Here is a 19,596-nt window from a genome sequence, read left to right on the forward strand (position 1 = left end):
TCCCAACAAGGTCCTGAGACCTGCACTGGCCACACTTCATTTCCAGGAATTTAAGATGTTGAGTTTGCTGTTGGTTGCTTTCTTCAGGCAACCAACAGAAGTTACTAGATCACAGGCCCTGGTTCTCATGAGGGACTTCAAATCATAGATTCATAGATTCTAGGGTCAGAAGGGACCAATGTGATCATCTAGTCCGACCCCTTGCACAAAGCAGGCCACAGAACCCTACCCATCCACTTCTATAACAAACCCCTAACCTATGCCTGAGTTACTGAAGTCTTCAAATTGTGGTTTGAAGACCTCAAGCTGCAGAGAATCCACCAGCAAGTGATCGATGCCCCACGCTGCAGGGGAAGGCGGAAAACCTCCAGGGCCTCTGCCAATCTGCCCCAGAGGAAAATTCCTTCCCGACCCCAAATATGGCGATCAGCTAAACGCTGAGCATGTGGGCAAGACTCACCAGCCAGCACTCAGAAAAGAATTCTCTGCAGTAACTAAGATCCCATCCCATCCAATATCCCATCACCAACCACTGGGCATACTTATCTGGCAATAATCAAAGATCAATTGCCAAAATTAGGCTCTCCTGTCATACCATCCCTTCCATAAGCTTATCGAGTTTAATCTTAAAGCCAGATATGTCTTTTGCCCCCACTACTCCCCTTGGAAGGCTGTTCCAGAACTTCACTCCTCTAATGGTTAGAAACCTTCGTCTAATTTCAAGTCTAAGCTTCCTAGTGTCCAGTTTATACCCATTCGTTCTTGTATCTACATTGGTACTAAGCTTAAATAATTCCTCTCCCTCTCTAATATTAATCCCTCTGATATATTTATAAAGAGCCAGCATATCCCCCCTCAGCCTTCTTTTGGCGAGGCTAAACAAGCCAAGCTCTTTGAGTATCCTTTCATAAGGCAGGTTTTCCATTCCTCGGATCATCCTAGTAGCCTGACTCTGAACCTGTTCCAGTTTGAATTCATCCTTCTTAACCATGGGAGACCAGAACCGCACACAGTATTCCAGGTGGGGTCTCACCAGTGCCTTATATAACGGTACTAACACCTCCTTATCTTTGCTGGAAATACCTCGCCTGATGCATCCTAAAACCGCATTAGCTTTTTTAACGGCTATATTACATTGGCGGCTCATAGTCATCCTGTGATCTACCAATACCCCAAGGTCCTTCTCCTCCTCTGTTGCTTCCAACTGATGCGTCCCCAATCTATATCTAAAGTTCTTATTATTAATCCCTAAGTGCATGACCTTGCACTTTTCACTATTAAATTTCATCCTATTACTATTACTCCAGTTTACAAGGTCATCCAGATCTTCCTGTATGATATCCCAGTCCTTCTCTGTGTTAGCAATACCCCCCAGCTTCGTGTTATCCGCAAACTTTATTAGCACATTCCCGCTTTTTGTGCCAAGGTCAGTAATAAAAAGGTTAAATAAGATTGGTCCCAGAACCGATCCTTGAGGAACTCCACTAGTAACCTCCTTCCAGCCTGACAGTTCACCTTTCAGTACGACCCATTGTAGTCTCCCTTTTAACCAGTTCCTTATCCACCTTTCAATTTTCATATTGATCCTCACCTTTTCCAATTTGACTAATAATTCCGCATGTGGAACTGTGTCAAATGCCTTACTGAAATCGAGGTAAATTAGGTCTACCGCATTTCCTTTGTCTAAATAGTCTGTCACCTTCTCAAAGAAGGAGATCAGGTTGGTTTGGCACTATCTTCCTTTAGTAAAGCCATGTTGTACTTTGTCCCAATTACCATTGACCTCAATGTCCTTAACTACTTTCTCCTTCAAAATTTTTTCCAAGACCTTACATAGTACAGATGTCAAACTAATAGGCCTATAGTTACTTGGATCACTCTTTCTCCCTTTCTTAAAGACAGGAACTACGTTAGCAATTCTCCAGTCGTACGGTACAACCCCTGAGTTTACCGACTCATTAAAAATTTTCGCTAACGGGCTTGCAATTTCATGCACCAGTTCCTTTAATATTCTCGGATGAAGATTGTCCAGGCCCTCGATTTTGTCCCATTAAGCTGTTCAAGTATGGCTTCTACCTCAGATGTGGTAATGTCCACCTCCATATCCTCATTCCCGTTTGTCATCCTTCCATTACCCCTAAGCTCTCCATTAGCCTTATTAAAGACTGAGGCAAAGTACTTATTTAGATATTGGGCCATTCCTAGGTTATCCTTAATCTCCTTTCCATCCTCAGTGTGTAGCAGTCCCACTTCTTCTTTGTTTTCTTCTTATTTATATGGCTATAGAACCTTTTACTATTGCTTTTAATACCCTTTGCAAGGTTCAACTCTACTTGGCTTTTAGCCTCTCACTTTATCCCTACATGTTCTGACCTCACTAAGATAGCTTTCCTTGCTAACCCCACCCTTCTTCCACTCCTGGTAGGCTTTCTGCTTTTTCTTAATCACTGCCTGAGATGCTTGCTCATCCAGCTTGGTCTACAACTCCTGCCTATGGTTTTTTTCCCCTTTCTTGGGATGCAGGCTTCCGATAGTTTCTGCAGCTGCGACTTAAAGTAATTCCAGGCCTCTTCTGCATTTAGATCCACAAGTTCTTCAGTCCAATCCACTTCCCTAACTAATTTCCTTAATTCTTTAAAGTTAGCCCTTGAGAAGTCAAAAAACCTAGTCCCAGATCTATTTTTGTTTATCCTTCCATCTAGTTTGAACTGAATTAGCTCATGATCACTCGAACCAAGGTTGTCCCCTACAACCATTTCTTCTATGAGGTCCTCACTGCTCACCAAAACCAAATCTAAAATGGCATCCCCTCTTGTCGGTTCTTCCACTACTTGGTGAAGGAATCCATCAGCTATCACATCCAGAAAAATCTGAGCCCTACTATTCTTGCTAGCACTTGTCCTCCAGTCTATATCTGGGAAGTTAAAGTCTCCCATGATCACACATTTCCCATTAGTGTTTACTTCCTTAAAAACATTAAAGAGGTCTCTATCCATCTCCAAATCAGATCCCGGCGGTCTGTAGCACACCCCAAGCACTATCTCAGGAGATGCTCTAGTAGCTTTCTTTCCCAGTGTGATTTTTGCCCAGACAGACTCTGTCTTGTCCATTCCATCACTTCTTATTTCTTTACAGTTAACTTCCTCATTGACGTACAATGCTACTCCACCACCTTTGCCTTTATTTCTGTCTTTCCTAAACAGCACATAGCCTTCAATACCCGTACTCCAGTCATGACTACTATTCCACCACGTTTCTGTTATCCCTATAATATCCGGTTTCACTTCCTGCACCAGTTCCTCCATTTTGTTCCCTAGGCTCCTCGCATTAGTGTACAGACATCTTAATTTTTGCCGTTTGGCTTCACTCACGTTAGGCACAGACATTCTACGACCAACATCACCTGTTGGTCTGTTATCTACACTACCCTTCCTCTTTATGCCAATTCTTCTGTCCACGGCTGTATCCCCTCTTACGTTGTTTACTTTCCTCTCAAGGTTAAATTCCGGTGTGGAGATCTCCTGAACATCTCCCAACCATCTCCCCCAAATTTCTAGTTTAAAGCTCTCTTAATCAGGTCAGCGACCCTCCATCCTAGAAGTCTATTTCCCTTCTTGCTCAGGTGAAGTCCATCCCGAGAGAACAGTCTTCTGTCCGTAAATGCTTCCCAATGGCCGTACATCCCAAAGCCCTCCTTATAGCACGACTGCCTGAGCCATCTGTTGATTGCCATAATCTTGTTACACCTTTGTCGCCCTTCTCTAGGAACCGGCAGAATCCCACTTAAGATCACCTGAGCCTCGATTTCCTTAAGCGTCTTACCCAGTCTGGCATAGTCTCCCTTGATACATTCCAGAGAGTATCTAGCCGTATCATTCGTTCCCACATGAAGGACAATCAACGGATTCTTTCCCGCTCCCGCTAGGATCCTTTTCAGCCTCAGGTCCACATCCTGTATCTTAGCACCCAGCATACAACACACCCTTCTGTTCTCCCGATCAGCTCTAGTTACAGGCCTGTCTATTCTTCTCAGTAAGGAGTCTCCAATCACGTAGACCTGCCTTTTCCTGGTGACAGTGCACTTCTCCGGTCTATCCCCTGCACCCACTGGCTGCAAGTCCTCTTGATTCCTATATCCCCTTGCAATCCTCCTGGGGCTCACATTTGGTGTTGCCTCCATTGACTCCTCCCCTCCTCTTGCAGGACTATCAGCTCTTCTCTTTTTCCATGCCCTCTCTCCTTCAGCGGCCACCTGCTGTGCCCCTTCTTCATTTTCCAACTCCGCAAACCTGTTCCTGAGTTCTATTTCTCCTTCACTGGCCCGTCTTTTCCTCTGCCTGGTTCTCTTAGTCACATGCTTCCACCAGCCACTTTCCTCACCAAGCAGTCTCTCTTCTGAATTCTTTGGTCCTGCTTCCATCTGCACATCTGAGCTTATCCCTTCAGCCCCCTCGTGTCTGTGCTCCATCATCTGCTCAACCCCCTGTCTAAACTCAACCAGAGTTTGCACCTGCATCTCCAGTCCTCAGATCTTCTCTTCCATCAGCTCTATCAGGCGGCACTTCATGCAGACAAAGCTCTTTTCAGGCGCCCCCTCCAGGATCATGTACATGCCGCAGCTTCCACATCCAGTCATCCTCATTGTGTCTTTCACTGCTACTTCTGTATCAGTCATGGCCTTCCCACCTGGAGCCTGGTAGTCAAACCAACTCAAGCCCCCAGCAGGCACCAGACCACCACCATATCCCTTAAGCAGCTTGTCAGTTCCTCTGTCTTGGTCTCCCCTGCAACCTCCCACTGAAACTCCCCTGTTTACAGCTCTGTTTGCTGGCTCCTGTGCCGCTGCCTGACTGGCTGGCTACTTATATAGGACTCCTAATCAGGTAAGCCCCACCCCCTAATCAGGGCTCCGCTGCTCTCCCAGCACACTGCCCCTAGCAGCCTCCACACACACACACACACACACACACACACACACACACACACTACACAATACAATCCACAAACTACAAAAACCTGCTTCTCCAACAGAACTCCCACTGAAACTCCCCTGTTTACAGCTCTGTTTGCTGGCTCCTATGCCCGATATCCCCTGGGAGAGCAATACAGCAGGGCACAGACAATCCAGGAAGTTTTTGGGAAGTGTAGGGGACAATTTCCTAGTGCAAGTGCTGGAGGAACCAGCTAGGGGCAGAGCTCTTCTTGACCTGCTGCTCACAAACAGGGAAGAATCAGTAGGGGAAGCAAAAGTGGATGGGAACCTGGGAGGCAGTGACCATGAGATTGTCGAGTTCAGGATCCTGACACAAGGAAGAAAGGAGAGCAGCAGAATATGGACCCTGAACTTCAGAAAAGCAGACTGACTCCCTCAGGGAACTGATGGGCAGGATCCCCTGGGAGAATAAAATGAGGGGGAAAGGAGTCCAGGAGAGCTGGCTGTATTTTAAAGAATCCTTACTGAGGTTGCAGGAACAAACCATCCTGATGTGTAGAAAGAATAGTAAATATGGCAGGTGACCAGTTGGCTTAACAGTGAAATCCTTGCTGAAGTTGCTGATCTTAAACACAAAAAAGCAGCTTACAAGAAGTAGAGATGACCAGGGAGGCATATAAAAATATTGCTCAGGCATGCAGGAGTGAAATCAGGAGGGCCAAACCACGCTTGGAGTTGCAGCTAGCAAGGGATGTTGAAAGTAACAAGAAGGATTTCTTCAGGTATGTTAGCAACAAGGAGGAGGTCAAGAAAGTGTGGGCCCCTTACTGAAAGGGAGGCAACCTAGTGACAGAGGATGTGGAAAAAGCTAATGTACTCAATGCTTTTTTTGCCTCTGTCTTCACAAACAAGGTCAGCTCACAGACTACTGCAGTGGGCAGCACAGTATGGGGAGGTAGTGACCAGCCCTCTGTGGAGAAGGAAGTGGTTCAGGACTATTTAGAAAAGCTGGACAAGCACAAGTCCATGGGGCCGGATGCACTGCATCCGAGGGTGCTAAAGGAGTTGGCGGAGGTGATTGCAGAACCATTGGCCATTATCTTTGAAAACTCATGGCGATCGGGGGAGGTCCCGGATGACTGGAAAAAGGCTAATGTAGTGCCCAACTTTAAAAAAAGGAAGGAAGAGGATCCAGGGAACTACAGGCCAGTCAGCCTCACCTCAGTCCCTGGAAAAATCATGCAGCAGGTCCTCAAGGAATCAATTCTGAAGCACTTGGAGGAGAGGAAGGTGATCAGGAACAGTCAGTATGGATTCACCAAGGGCAAGTCATGCCCGACTAACCTAATTGCCTTTTGACGAGATAACTGGCTCTGTGGATGGGGGAAAGCAGTGGATGTGTTATTCTTTGACTTTAGCAAAGCTTTTGATATGGTCTTCCACAGTATTCTTGCCAGCAAGTTAAAGAAGTATGGGGTGGATGAATGGACTACAAGGTGGTTAGAAAGCTGGCTAGATTGTCGGGCTCAATGGGTAGTGATCAATGGCTCCATGTCTAGTTGGCATCTGGTATCAAGCGGAGTGCCCCAAGGGTCGGTCCTGGGGCTGGTTTTTTCAATATCTTCATTAACGATCTGGAGGATGACATAGATTGCACCCTCAGCAAGTCTGCAGATGACACTAAACCAGGAGGAGTGGTAGACACACTGAAGGGTAGGGACAGGGTCCAGAGTGACCTACACAAATGAGAGGATTGGGCTAAAAGAAATCTGATGAGGATCAACAAGGACAAGTGCAGAGTCCTGCACTTAGGATGGAAGAATCCCATGCACTCCTCCAGACTAGGGACCGAATGGCTAGGCAGCAGAAAAGGACCTAGGGGTTACAGTGGACGAGAAGCTGGATATGAGTCAACAGTGTGCCCTTCTTGCCAAGAAGGCTAACAGCATTTTGAGATGTATAAGTAGGAGCATTGACAGCAGATGAGGGGAGAGATAGCTCAGTGGTTTGAGCATTGGCCTGCTAAACCCAGGGTTCTGAGCTCAATCCTTGAGAGGGCCATTTGGGGATTGGTCCTGCTTTGAGCAGAGGATTGGACTAGATGATCGCCTGAGGTCCCTTCCAACCTTAATAATATATGATGATGTGATCATTCCCCTCATTTGGCTTTGGTGAGGCCTCATCTGGAGTACTGTGCCCAGTTTTGGGCCCCACACTACAAGGAGGATGTGGAAAAATTGGAAAGAGTCCAGAAGAGGGCAACAAAGATGATTAGGGGGCTAGAGCACATGAGTTATGAGGCTAGGCTGAGGGAACTGGGATTATTTAGTCTGCAGAAGAGAAGAATGAGGGGGGATTTGAATGCTGCTTTCAACTACCTGAAAGGGAGTTCCAAAAAGGATGGATCTAGACTGTTCTCAGTGGTATCAGATGACAGAACAAGAAGTCATGGTCTCAAGTTCCAGTGAGAGAGGTTTAGGTTGGATAGTAGGATAAACTTTTTCACTAGGAGGGTGGTGGAGCACTGGAATGGGTTATCTAGGGAGGTGGTAGAATCTCTTTCCTTAGAGGTTTTTAAGGTCAGACTTGACTTAGCCCTGGCTGGGATGATTTAGTTGATAATTGGTCCTGCTTTGAGCAGGGGGTTGGACTAGATGACCTCCTGAGGTCCCTTCCAACCCTGATATTCTATGACCTACAAGCCCCTAAATGATTGAAGTTCTGACTACCTACGCAACTGCCTCCCTCACCACCTGATACCATGACAGCTGCCATCAGCTAAGGCAATTTGAGTTTGCAGCCCCCTGTGTGGATGGGAGATTACTGTTGGGAGGGTGTTCTCAGTGTCAGTGTGAAACAACACCTCCATCTGCCAGAGGCCAGGTTTAGCAACCAGGTCATCAGGCTGCAAAGTTTATTTGTTTGAACAGGCTCTTTCAAGGAGGGCAAGAGGAGGTTGAGTAGATGGGAATATTTTGGGGAGCTCAGAGAGAGTTTAGTTTGCGGGCACTGGATGCTCACTCCAAATACAAACAATCCAGACCAACTAGATCAGAGTTCTGCATGAGCACATTTTGAATAAGTAGATAATCCACACTGAAGTCTCCCCAACTCTCTGAAATATGATCACTAGGCCCCTTTCTAACTGGAACTTCAATTCAACACTGGTTCAATGGAACACAATATTCCTTTCCATATATGGCTTGGATTTTTTCCTTTTCTGTGTTATACCTGACAAAACCTTGCAATAAGATTTTTTTTTATATCAACACAATTAGACAAGTCACAAGGGAGTAATTTGAGCCCATATGAGCCACTGTACTTTGGAAAGACTGCAAGGACATGTTGAAGCTGAGGAGGAAGATCTGAGCACACACGATCACGAGCCCAAACACTAAGAAATGTTCCAAGTGATTTGATGGGCATGTTTTCCTGCTGGCATAGATGGTGAAGTGTGAATAATAGTTTTATTCTTAGTTTTCAGTGTAGTGTAGCCATGTTAGTCCAAGGATATTAGCAAGACAAGGTGGGTGAAGTAAGATCTTTTAGTGGACCAACTTCTGTAGGTAAAAGATGAGATTTTAAGCCACACAGAGCTTTTATCAAAGAATATCAGGGTTGGAAGGGTGCTCAGGTCATCTAGTCCAACCCCCTGCTCAAAGCAGGACCAATCCCCAGACAGATTTTTGCCCCAGATTCCTAAATGGCCCCCTTAAGGACTGAATTCATAACCCTGGGTTTAGCAGGGCAATGCCCAAACCACTGAGCTATCCATATCCCCCCTTTTGTCAGGTCTGGGAAAGGTCACACAATATCACAGCTAAATACAAGGTGGAACAGATTGTTTAGTATAAGTAGTTAACTCATATTCTAAGAGACCACTCTGTGTAAGTTTAGATTTCTAGCAACATCTAGAAATGTGGGGTCCTTTCAGATCTTAAATCAAAAGTTTTCCACTGCTATTTACAAGAGTCAGATTTGAGAGAGAACCACTTGTTTATTTTCCTATCTGGTCAAACCCCAGCTCTATTCACCTGTAATGTTAGCATAAGGTGCATTAACAGTAGATTGTGCAGAGTAAATTCTAATACTACCAATTCCCTTCTTTCCTTGTCCGCTTTGATCAATGGTGAAATGGTTCAAATTATTAGGCATCTGATTTACTGTTTATTTTTTATTAATGGGATGTATTTTGTGTTTCTCAGAGCTATTGTTTCAGGCTGTCTGCAGACTTAGGCAAACATTACAGCCTCAGTGTACATTGGTTTCACAGCCTCATGACAACAAGGGCTAGGGGAATATTTTTAAATGAAAGAGTAGATTCTGGAGGACATGATGGCAGCCACAACAAAAAGTTACCGGCTTACTGGGAAGTCATGAGCCATCCCACACCAAGTTTCTGCCCTTCAGCACTTCACCTTATAGCATGAACCCAGGAGTAAGTCATGTCCCCTTCCTGCCAGGATTAGAAAAACCTTGCTTTTTGTCTTGGGAACAGGAGTGCTTGACAATTTCCCCTACCAAAGCAGGTGCTCCTGGATGGAGAGAATGTGGATGGAGAGAATCTGAGGATACAGATGCCTTTGTGAGGGGGTAATGTGGAGGGGAATTCTTCCAACTACTCTTCATACAGCGAGCAGCATGTTCAGGGCCAGGGCTATGCTGGAAAGGGAAAGAGCTGAGACAGTGGAGAAAACCAGAGCTGGTGCAGTTACAGCAGCAGCAACCCACTACAAGCGAAATGGGGGGACGCAAGGTAAAGAGTAGAACCCCAATGCCATGGATGGGATTTGAAGAGAATGAAAGAAGCCAAGAGACCCAAGGAGAAAGCGACAGAGAATGTATTCACACACAGAACCCTCCCAGAGAGCGAAGTGAGGCAGCTGATTCCTTACTGCCTCTGCACTGACAGCATGAAGGCTTGGAACTGGCCCAGCTTGTTTTAATAAGAGACTAGACCAGTAGTCCCCAAACTTTTGAGGGTCACCCCCCACCCATCTGCGCCCACCTGCCCAGGGGGATGGGGAAGACATGGACGGGGTAAGGGGGCCGAGGCTGGGGCCAGAGCTGTGGGGTGGGTCTTGGGCTGGGAGCGAGGCCAGTGGCCAAACCTGGGCAGGGGGCCGGAGCTGTAGTGGGCTGCGGTGGGGACCGACAGCCAGACCCACAGCCAGGTGCGGCTCTGCTCCCATCCCAGCCTTTGCCCTGGACTGGGAACAGAACTGCGGCCAGTGGCTGAGGGTGAAGTTGTGCCGAGGCCAGGGATGAGGCCAGGAGAGGGGGAGGTGGCTGGGGGCAGGACTGGAGCAGAGCTGAGAGGGGCTGGACGGTGCTTCCTCCCTGCCCCCCATGGGGACTGGCTCAGGCCCACCGCACCCTCTCCCCAACGTTTCTCCACACCCCCTATGGGTGCCTATCCCACATTTTGGGAACTTCTGGACTAGACATATTCTCCTGCAGTGAATGCCCTCTTATATTTACAAAAGTAATGAACTCCAATAAGGGGCAATCCTCCAAGTACTGACCTTGGGTTACAAGCACATGTACCAGAATTGTAGGCCTCACATCATCTATGCCTAGGTTACCATCACACCCTGTGAACACCCAAAGAGGATGGGGTGGAATAAAATAAGTGCTACTTTCATCTTCGGAGCAGGAGCATCGACTAGTAGTTGAAGTGCTAGTGTGAAGGACTGCTCTGGATTCTGTTCCCATACTTATAAACAGTTATGAGTTTGGGCAAGTCACTTACGTCCAGATCCTCAAAGGCACTTAAGCACCTAACTTTGACTTGGAGTTAGGCACCTAAATGCCTTTGAGGGTCTGGCCTGTCAGCTCTGCCTGTTTCTCCATCTGTAGAATGGGGGTGACACTTCTCTGACGGCAGTACAGGTTAATTCATTTATATTTATGAAGCACCTTGAGGCCCAGGCACAAAAGGGAGGAATGTAATTCAGAACAGAACACACAGGCCAATTCAGCAGCCTCATCCCATACAGATGAGAGTTCAATGAGCATTCAAGTTACTTCCATATTTAATCAAGTATGGTCAATTTATCACAGGGGTCTGCAATCTTTCAGCAGTGGCGTGCCGAGTCATGTATACAGTCTAATTTAAGGCTTTGTGTGCCGGTAATATATTTTAATGTTTTTTAGAAGGTCTATCTATAAGTCTATAATATATAACCAAACTACTGTTATATGTAAAATAAACAAGGTTTTCAAAATGTTTCAGAAGCTTTATTTAAAATTAAATTAAAATGCAGGTCTTATCAGTTTAGTGTGATCCTTGCCCTTGCTTTTCCTTGCTGAGTTTTCCAATGTCTGGCACGTATTTGGATACTTTAAGCTGCACTCAGGCTTCTGAGTGATCAGTTGTTACCCAGCTGGAACCCCAGATAGGCAACTTAGGTGAGTGGAGCTGGCGGCTGGTAGGGCACAGCAGAGCCTGAGGCCTGGACTCTGTCTGGCAATGGGCCTGCGCTGGAACTCCAACCGGAAGCAAGGTGAGTGGGGCTGCAGCAGGGGACCCCGGCTGACAAGGGGCCAGCAGCCAGAACCCAAGGGCAGTGACTAAGCGGCTCAGCCCGCCGCTGCCGCTCTGGGGTTTCTGCCACTGGCTTCTGCCAGCCAGAGTCTCAGCCCACTGCCAGCCTGTGGTTCCTTCACCCAGGCCAGCAGCACGCGCTGAGTGGGACTGGTGGCGGGATGCCGGCTGGCAAGGGGCCAGCAGCGGGAACCCCAGAGCTGGGGTGGGCTGAGTGGCTCAGCCCGCCCTGCTCTGGGGTTTCAGTCGCCGGCTCCTGCTAGCTGGGGTCTCAGCCTGCTGCCAGCCTGGGGTTCCTTCACCCAGGCCAGCAATGGGCACAGAGTGGGACCAGTGGCAGGCTTCTGGCTCGCAAGGGGCCAGCAGCAGGAACCCCAGAGCGGTGGCAGGTTGAGCAGCTCAGCAGGTGCTGAGTGTGACCGGCGGTGGGATCCTGACTTGCAGGAGCTGGCAGTGGAAACCCCAGAGTGGTGGCGGGCTGAGAAGCTCAGCCCGTACTACATTCCATCAAAAATTGGCTCGTGTACCACCTTTGGCAAGCATGCCATAGGTTGCCAACCCCTGATTTATCACCACTCTTAGAATTAAGATTGGATTGCCAATGAAAATGGGATCTAGTGTCTGCCTGTGTTAGACAGAACTAACAAACAAGATCCAGGAAGTGAGATGGGGAGCAAAACTGCTTTGTTCGCCTGTCTGGAGGCTTGGTAATCATTTGTTTGAGTATGCTTGAGTGTTTTATACACATGTTCAGGGGATGTTTGCCAAGTCACTGCTGTGCTTCATCTGGTATTAAGGATTGGGATATCTGTTACAAATGATTAACCTGACATCTCAGTGTGATTTTGTTTATGTTTCTTACGCTTTTATGTTAAAATTGTTAGTTCTTTGGTGCAGGGAGAACACTGAACTAGGAATCAGAAGACGAGGGTTTTACTCCAGCTCTAGCACTAGCCTGCAGGGTGACCTTGGGCAAGTCATTTCACCTTCCTGTGCTCCAGTTTCTCCATCTGTTAAATGAGGATAATGTTACTGACCTCCTTTGTGAAGCACTTTGAGAGTGTGGAAGTACAGAAAGAACTGACAGGGATTTGTAGGGGATCTTAACGCATGACAGTCTCTGTTAGCCAGAGTTAGGCTAGCTGTAACCCTAATAACGCGAGATTTGTAGAAGCGAAGATTGTGTGAGGCGAGTGGAAAAGAACTGCGCGAGAAGTTGTTTTTCAACTTTGTGTAGATAATACAATACGTAGACTGGCATCTCTTTAAGTGAGAAAAACAAGATATCAGAATGACCTATGTACAAACAAAATGCAGCTGTTGCTTATTATTGTCTGTAACAAAAGTATAAATGCTTGCTGTAATTGTTTACCTGTTGAAAGACCTGTCTAGGAAAGGAGACCCTATGTCCTAGTGCACTCTCTTCCTGTTGTAGCTGCTAAACAGAATAAAGTATCTGACTCTGCTGCACCTAAACAAAAAGCGAGAACTGAGTTTTTCTCTGACAAGAGGTACTGACGAAAAGGCTGATGTAAGAGCTATGTATTATTTTCATTCAGCAACTAGTACATCTTTACCTTGATATAACGCTGCCCTCGGGAGCCAAAAAATCTTATCGTGTTATAGGTGAAACCGCATTATATCAAACTTGCTTTGATCCACCGGAGTGCGCAGCCCCGCCCCCCCAGGAGCACTGCTTTACCGCGTCATATCCAAATTCGTGTTATATCGGGTCACGTTATAACAGGATAAAGGTGTACAATGGGACTCCAATCTATGACTGGGGCTACTAGACTCCAATAGACAACTAATAGCCAGTTTTGTTCTCAAAGGAAGCCAGTTTGGGTATGAATCAAGGGAAGGGACCCATTAGGAGGGTTGAAACAACTGACTTTCCAATGTTTTGAAAACTCAGAATTCACAGCACCATACCACAGGTTCATTTTAAATGAGGAGCCCACTTTGGCTCTCAGTTTACCAACATATAATCTTACTATGAAATTTAAGAAGATTAAGCTTTTTAGAAGATAGAAAACAGATGTGTGTGCATTTAAAGGAAGAACTTACATATTACTTGTGTGACCCAGGGAGAGGCAGGTGGGCTCATATATACAAATCTAACTGTACCCACTCACAGCCTCCTGCCCCAATTGGGCTAACATGATTTTGGCTTGTAGTATTTGTGGGACAACAACTATAGATCAATGTTACAGCCCAACAAGTCCAGTACTCACTACAAAGAAAAAGTTGTGTTAGAACACAGATGTTCCATAAGCTATTATTATAGGACATGTAGCATAGATGTGATCTAAAAGTATCACCTGAATTATTTTTGCACAGCTGCTATTTGTTGCCCTCTATCCATACACGTTAATTTCCAACTGTAAAACCTGCTTTGAGGAGCAAGGGCATGCAGACCAGCAGGAAGCACAGACTTTTGGCTACTGTAACCAAAAGCCAATCCAGTGCATACCCTTTTCATAATCAGACATGCAAACACTTTGAGGACACCTTGTCCAAAGGCTGCCGTTTTGCAACTGACAGGAAGAGGGGCTACTGGCTAAGTCAATACAGTCACATTATTAACCTACACTGTGTTAAACCAAAGCACTCCATTTCCTTCACTCTCAGAACCAGGAGTCATGTAGCTGGTAGCATATTTGTTTGTATTAATTTTTTATTTCAAGTTGCCAGTGCTGCAAAGACTGCAGTGGAAGACATGTGCCTGAAGAAGTGTCTCTATAGGTCTCTCTTTTAAAACTCCATGGAAATACTGCTACTGATCTTGAATTTTGTAAAAGTTTTGATGTCAATGCCCAGTGCTGACATAGGGCAAGCTATCCTAACCCCACCAGCCTTCAGTCCAGCCAAGCACCCCACTTTACACAAGGAGTTAGTGCTTTATTTTGTGCTTCCCGAACAGGACGGAGGTAGCAACATGAAGCACCCCAACACAAATAAGCATTCTGGTCTGCAGTATCCATACAAACCCCAGCCCAGGCCAAATACCTGCACCACAGGAGAATCAAGATGGTACCTGGCCTGCCAGCCTCGAGCCTTCATTGGGAATACCAAAATGTGGGTCTTCGCAGACTAGGGAACCATTTAGTAGAGCAGGATCACACCCCCCACTCTAGAGCAGTTCACCACATCCTCCCCCGACTATACCACCCTCCTTCACCAGAGCATCAATCACACTCCATCCCCCTCTCACCACACCGCTTTCCCAAACTCCACGGCAGCCCGGCCCAGCCTCCCCTCACCATAGCGCTCCGCCCCCCCCACCGAGCAGCGCTATATCCGTGGAGCCCCCGCGCCCTCGGGCCCCTCACCTGGCGCGCGCGGGCCGGCGTCGCGTAGCAGCCGCCAGTAGCGCGCGAAGGCCTGGTCCAGAACCGCGCATCCCGGTCCCACCGCCGACGAGCGCGCGTAGCCGAACCGGAACTGGCCGGGGCTCAGGCGGCAGCGCTCCCCGCCCGGCGACTCGCGAACCAGCTGGGGCTGTGGCCACACGGCGCCCGCGGGCACCGGCACCAACCCCACCAGCAGCAGCGCCAGCCCCAGCTCGGCCATGACAACCGGCACCGGTCATGTGACTCCAGCCTGGTCAGGTGACGGCGGGTCGCGTGACAATCACCCCCGCAGGCCACTGGCGGGGGCAGGGGCAGTGGAGTCCAGGGCTCTGGCTACAGAAGCGGGGTCTCCCAGGAGCCTGCCCAGGGGGCGTAGAGAGCAGGGTGTTCTGCGGCCAGGGCCTCAGCTTCACACCAAGGGCCTTGCACAGCCGCTCACCACTGGGGCCCTCATTCCCTCCAACCGCTTCAGCCTCAGGCCCGGGGATAGGGAGCGCCCAGCTCCCTGGTGCAGGAAGGCACAGAGCCTCTAGAGGGCCTAATCCACACACGGTGCACAGTTACCACACAAAGGCTGCTTATACTGGGGCCTGGTTTCATTTGAACTTAAAAATTAGATCAACCAGCTGCATTGTTCAAGGCAGGCACGAGTACCGTATTAAGGGTACATGACACTGCTAGGGGGACATAATTCTATCACCCACCCAGCTACTGCCTCCCAGCGAGATAGATTAATTACAATGACAGAAAGCCCCCTTCCGTCAAGATAGGAAGCATCTACAGTGCCATGTAGCTGTGCTGCTGTAGCACTGATGTAGCCTAATACAGCTATTCTCCCATGAGAAGGAGTGTGTGCTGTCCCAGTATAAGGGAGCTTTATAGCTCTATGACTTTGTCCTGATAGGAGCTGTACAGCTATATTGGTAAAAAAAATTACATCCCTAATGGATATACCAATACCCTGTTTACACTTGACTACACTACTGGCTGGGTTTTATAATTACAGATTATACACTGTCATTAATCTCACTTGTCAGGGGAGCCTTTCAAGGAGCCCCAAACTGTCAGTGTTGGTAGCAATCCCAATGCCTTATAGTTCACAGGTTCAGCTGAAAGATGGCTCCCAAGGGCCTCTAGTTTGACTCTGTAACTTGCAATGACAGAAAAATAGTGCAAACAATATGTCAGTGATGGAGAGTTTGAACACCACAAGCACTGGGGTTACCTAGGGAGGTGCTGGAATCTCCTTCCTTAGAGGTTTTTAAGGTCAGGCTTGACAAAGCCCTGGCTGGGATGATTTAGTTGGGGATTGGTCCTGCTTTGAGCAAGGGATTGGACTGGATGACCTCCTGAGGTCCCTTCCAACCCTGATATTCTATGATTCTGTGAAATAAAACAAATGTTGTTTTGGACTGGAACATGAAGCATCAAGTCACATGGCAACATCCAGGGCATATTGGAGTTGGCAGGCCCCTAAGTTTCTTCTTTTTTTCACCCTACAACAATGCCACATAGCTTCACACACACACTTTTTTTCTTTTCCTAGCTCCCATTTCAGGAGGAGGTATCCACCCTCAGTTTACCCTGTATTTCTATGGTGGCTGGTCTGTCCAAAAGCAGTACTAATATTTAATCACATAAGAAGAGCAGGCTCCGGAGAAATAGCAGAACTGCACTGCCCAAACTCCAAATATTGCCATTGCCTCTTCTATCACATATTGCTATGTACAAGATGGCAAGAAGCTCTGTGACCTCTGAGCAGGTTTCAGGACAGAATTAGCTGTAGGAGCCATTGATCAGCTGTTATTTTCAGCTTTTTCATTGGGCTGGAGGGGTCTGAGCCATGGGGAGGGAAATGGGAAGTGTCCATAGTACATATTGGAGGTGAGTCCCCTGATTCCTGCTAGTTTGTGTTTGTCCTTGCTGAACGACCTGTTCTGGGGATGAGAACTGACTCACACCCTGGTGCTCTGTGCCAGAGGTGGGACGGGAGCCACTTCCAGCTTGTTCTGTTGGGCAGAGTGGAGCTCAGAGGTTTCTTTGGGGCCTTTGCTAGGGAGATTGGATGGATCCCCAGGGGGCACAGATGCTGGGGGGTATGCGGCTGAGGATGGGAATAGGTCAGTTCGCACTCAGTGGGGCAGGGGGCAGCCTTAACTAGAGATGAGTGGGATCTGGGGTGGGGTGGAATTTGGGGTTTGCCCTCATTGTATCTGCAGCTGGGCCCAGCCCATGCTTTGTGTTCCAGCTAGAGGTGCCCATGGGCAACACCAGTGTGGGCAGAGGTGTAGGGTGGTTTTGTGCCTCTGCGATTTCAGATTCTCAGGCAGAAGCTGCTTCTGGCTTCGACTTGTTATTGAGCTCCTGGGAGAGGGAGAGCTGCAGTCGCTGGCACCCAGAACCACGACCAGTTCCTGCAAAGGGATGGGGACTGTGGTGAGGCCCAGGGAAGGGCAGTATGTACAGTTGTGGGGACCCCAAAATCCCTTGGGGTCAACGTCTGTAAGGACATACAACTCACCCCCATGAGAACAGCCCAGTGGGTCCCCAAGGCCAGTGTGACTCTTCCCAGGTGTATCCAGGGTGTGAAGTTCCTCGCTATCACATGCCCTTAGTATGAGAAAGCTGTGTCTGTGCCAGGTGGGGGTCAGCTCCCCAACACCGCTGGTCATGGGCCCTCCGAGCACCTCCCTGGAATGTCCAGTCCCTGATTCACTGGACACTTGCAGTATTCACAGATCCGCTGCTTCCAAAACCCAGCGCACTCTAGCTTACCTGTCCCACCTGAGATCATCACTCTGCTTAACACACAGCACTTCAATTTGTTGACAGTGAAATCAAGGATAAGTTTATTTAGCAAAGCCCAGAGATTCAAGTGATAACAAGTAGAAGTGTTAGAAACAAATGGTTACATATGGAATAAAATCATAACACACATTCTAACGCCTAGACTTCATTAACTAGGTACACTCATGTCTTGTAGAGTAATGCTCACCCAAAGTCTCTGCAGCATTTTACAGCCAGGTTGTCTGTGACCCTCTTTTTATGAGACAGATAAACTGTCAGCTTGCCTCCTCGGCAAAGGGTCCCCTGTGTTTCCTTGCACCCCACATACACCAGAACAATCCTTTGTCTTTGTTCATAATCAGGATCCTTGCCCCTCCTACCCCCGCTGTTTCTTTCATCTTGTAGATTTTGCAATCTCTTATGTTGCCTAGAGGCCTCCATTGTGAGGCAGACAATACACACATGGCCAGATGGGGAGATAGTGTCAGGTATCTCCTGCCTGAAAGGAACATCTCTGAGGTATGACACCTCCTGGTGACCTGCCTTGACTCCAAGACCTTAAGGGCATAATTGGACATATAGATACAGTAATTCCTCACTTAATGTTGTAGTTATGTTCCTGAAAAATGCGACTTTAAGCGAAACGATGTTAAACGAATTCAATTTCCCCATAAGAATTAATGTAAATAGGGAGGGTTAGGTTCCAGGGAATTTTTTTTCACCAGACAAAAGACTATATTATATATATACATACACACATGGTATAAGTTTTAAACAAACAATTTAATACTGTTACACAGCGATGATGATTGTGAAGCTTGGTTGAGGTGGTGAAGTGAGAGGGTGGGATATTTCCCAGGTAATGCCTTACTGCTAAATGATGAACTAGCAATCGGCTGAGCCCTAAAGGGTTAGCACGTTGTTAATGTAACTTCACACTCTACAAGGCAGCACGAATGGAGGGATGGGAAACAGCATGGCAGACAGAGATAGAGACACGCACTGTGTGTGAGAGAGAGTGTGTGAAAGATGCTTATTGCTCCTTTAAGTATGCTGACCCCACTCTAAGTACACTGCCTTTTTAAATAGATCAGCAGTTGAGACAGCAGCCAGCAAGCTCCCTCCATCCTGAGCCCTGTCATGTCCCCCACCCCCCACGCTATGGAAATGGGGTAAGTGGGCTGCAGGAGCAGGGGGGAGGGGGACACCCTGACATTAGCCCCCCCTCTGCACCGCCCCTTGCACAGCAAGCAGGAGGCTCTGGAGAGCAGCTCCAAGGCAAAGGGCAGGAGCAGCACATGGCAGTGGGGGGAGGGACAGCTGAACTGCTGGCAATTGATAGCCTGCTGGGCAGCAGGGGAACTGAGGAGAACGGAGAGCTGATAAGGGGGCTGCCAATCCACCCTGGTTCCAAGCCCCCATCAGCCAGCTCCAACAGGCTGCTCTTCCTACAAGCAGTGGACAAAACAGGTGGCTGCCAAACAACCTTACAAGGGAACATTGCGCAACTTTAAACGAGCATGTTCTCTAATTGATCGGCAATGTAACAACGAAACAACATGAACCGGAACGACTTTAAGTGAGGAGTTACTGTACAGAACTCCTTCAGTATTCTCCATACACACATTTCACAGAGATTATGATGACTAGTGGGTTATGGCTCTCAGTAGAGACCTGACAAGCTACCCTTTGGAGAATTGCAGATCTCCAACCCAGGGGATCCCTGTAAACTGCTGTGTATCCCCTGTGCCCTCTGCCAGTAGGCATCAAGGGGTCTCTGGGTCACAACTGGTCTCCTCTTTCCAGCAGTGGCCTATCCTCGACACTTCAGTGAGAGGCAGTATCCCTCATGCACCTGCTTAATTGTGCCCCTTGGACTGGGTGAATCCTCCCTGCCCCTGCTCCCTAGGGAATCAGGAGGTTTATAGCCAGGAACATCTGCTCCCAGCAGTGCTCTCCCATCCCCCACAGGGACA

At 47.8% G+C, this 19,596-nt stretch overlaps 1 protein-coding gene across 3 annotated transcripts in view; it reads right to left on the reverse strand.

The window, feature by feature from the left end:
- The window catches only part of HEXA (hexosaminidase subunit alpha), a 39,090-nt gene extending 24,033 nt beyond the window's left edge, over positions 1–15,057 (reverse strand). For all 3 annotated transcript variants that reach the window (XR_004002290.1, XM_030577402.1, XM_030577401.1), the window contains exon 1: positions 14,813–15,057. Coding sequence is in view for 2 of the 3 variants with exons in the window: in XM_030577402.1 (XP_030433262.1) it covers positions 14,813–15,053 (241 nt within the window). In the remaining variant the exon portion in view is untranslated. The remainder of the gene's footprint in view (positions 1–14,812) is intronic.
- Between the last annotated feature and the right edge of the window lie 4,539 nt (positions 15,058–19,596).

Source organism: Gopherus evgoodei, chromosome 10, assembly GCF_007399415.2.
Source record: "Gopherus evgoodei ecotype Sinaloan lineage chromosome 10, rGopEvg1_v1.p, whole genome shotgun sequence".
NCBI classification, from domain to species: domain Eukaryota; kingdom Metazoa; phylum Chordata; order Testudines; family Testudinidae; genus Gopherus; species Gopherus evgoodei.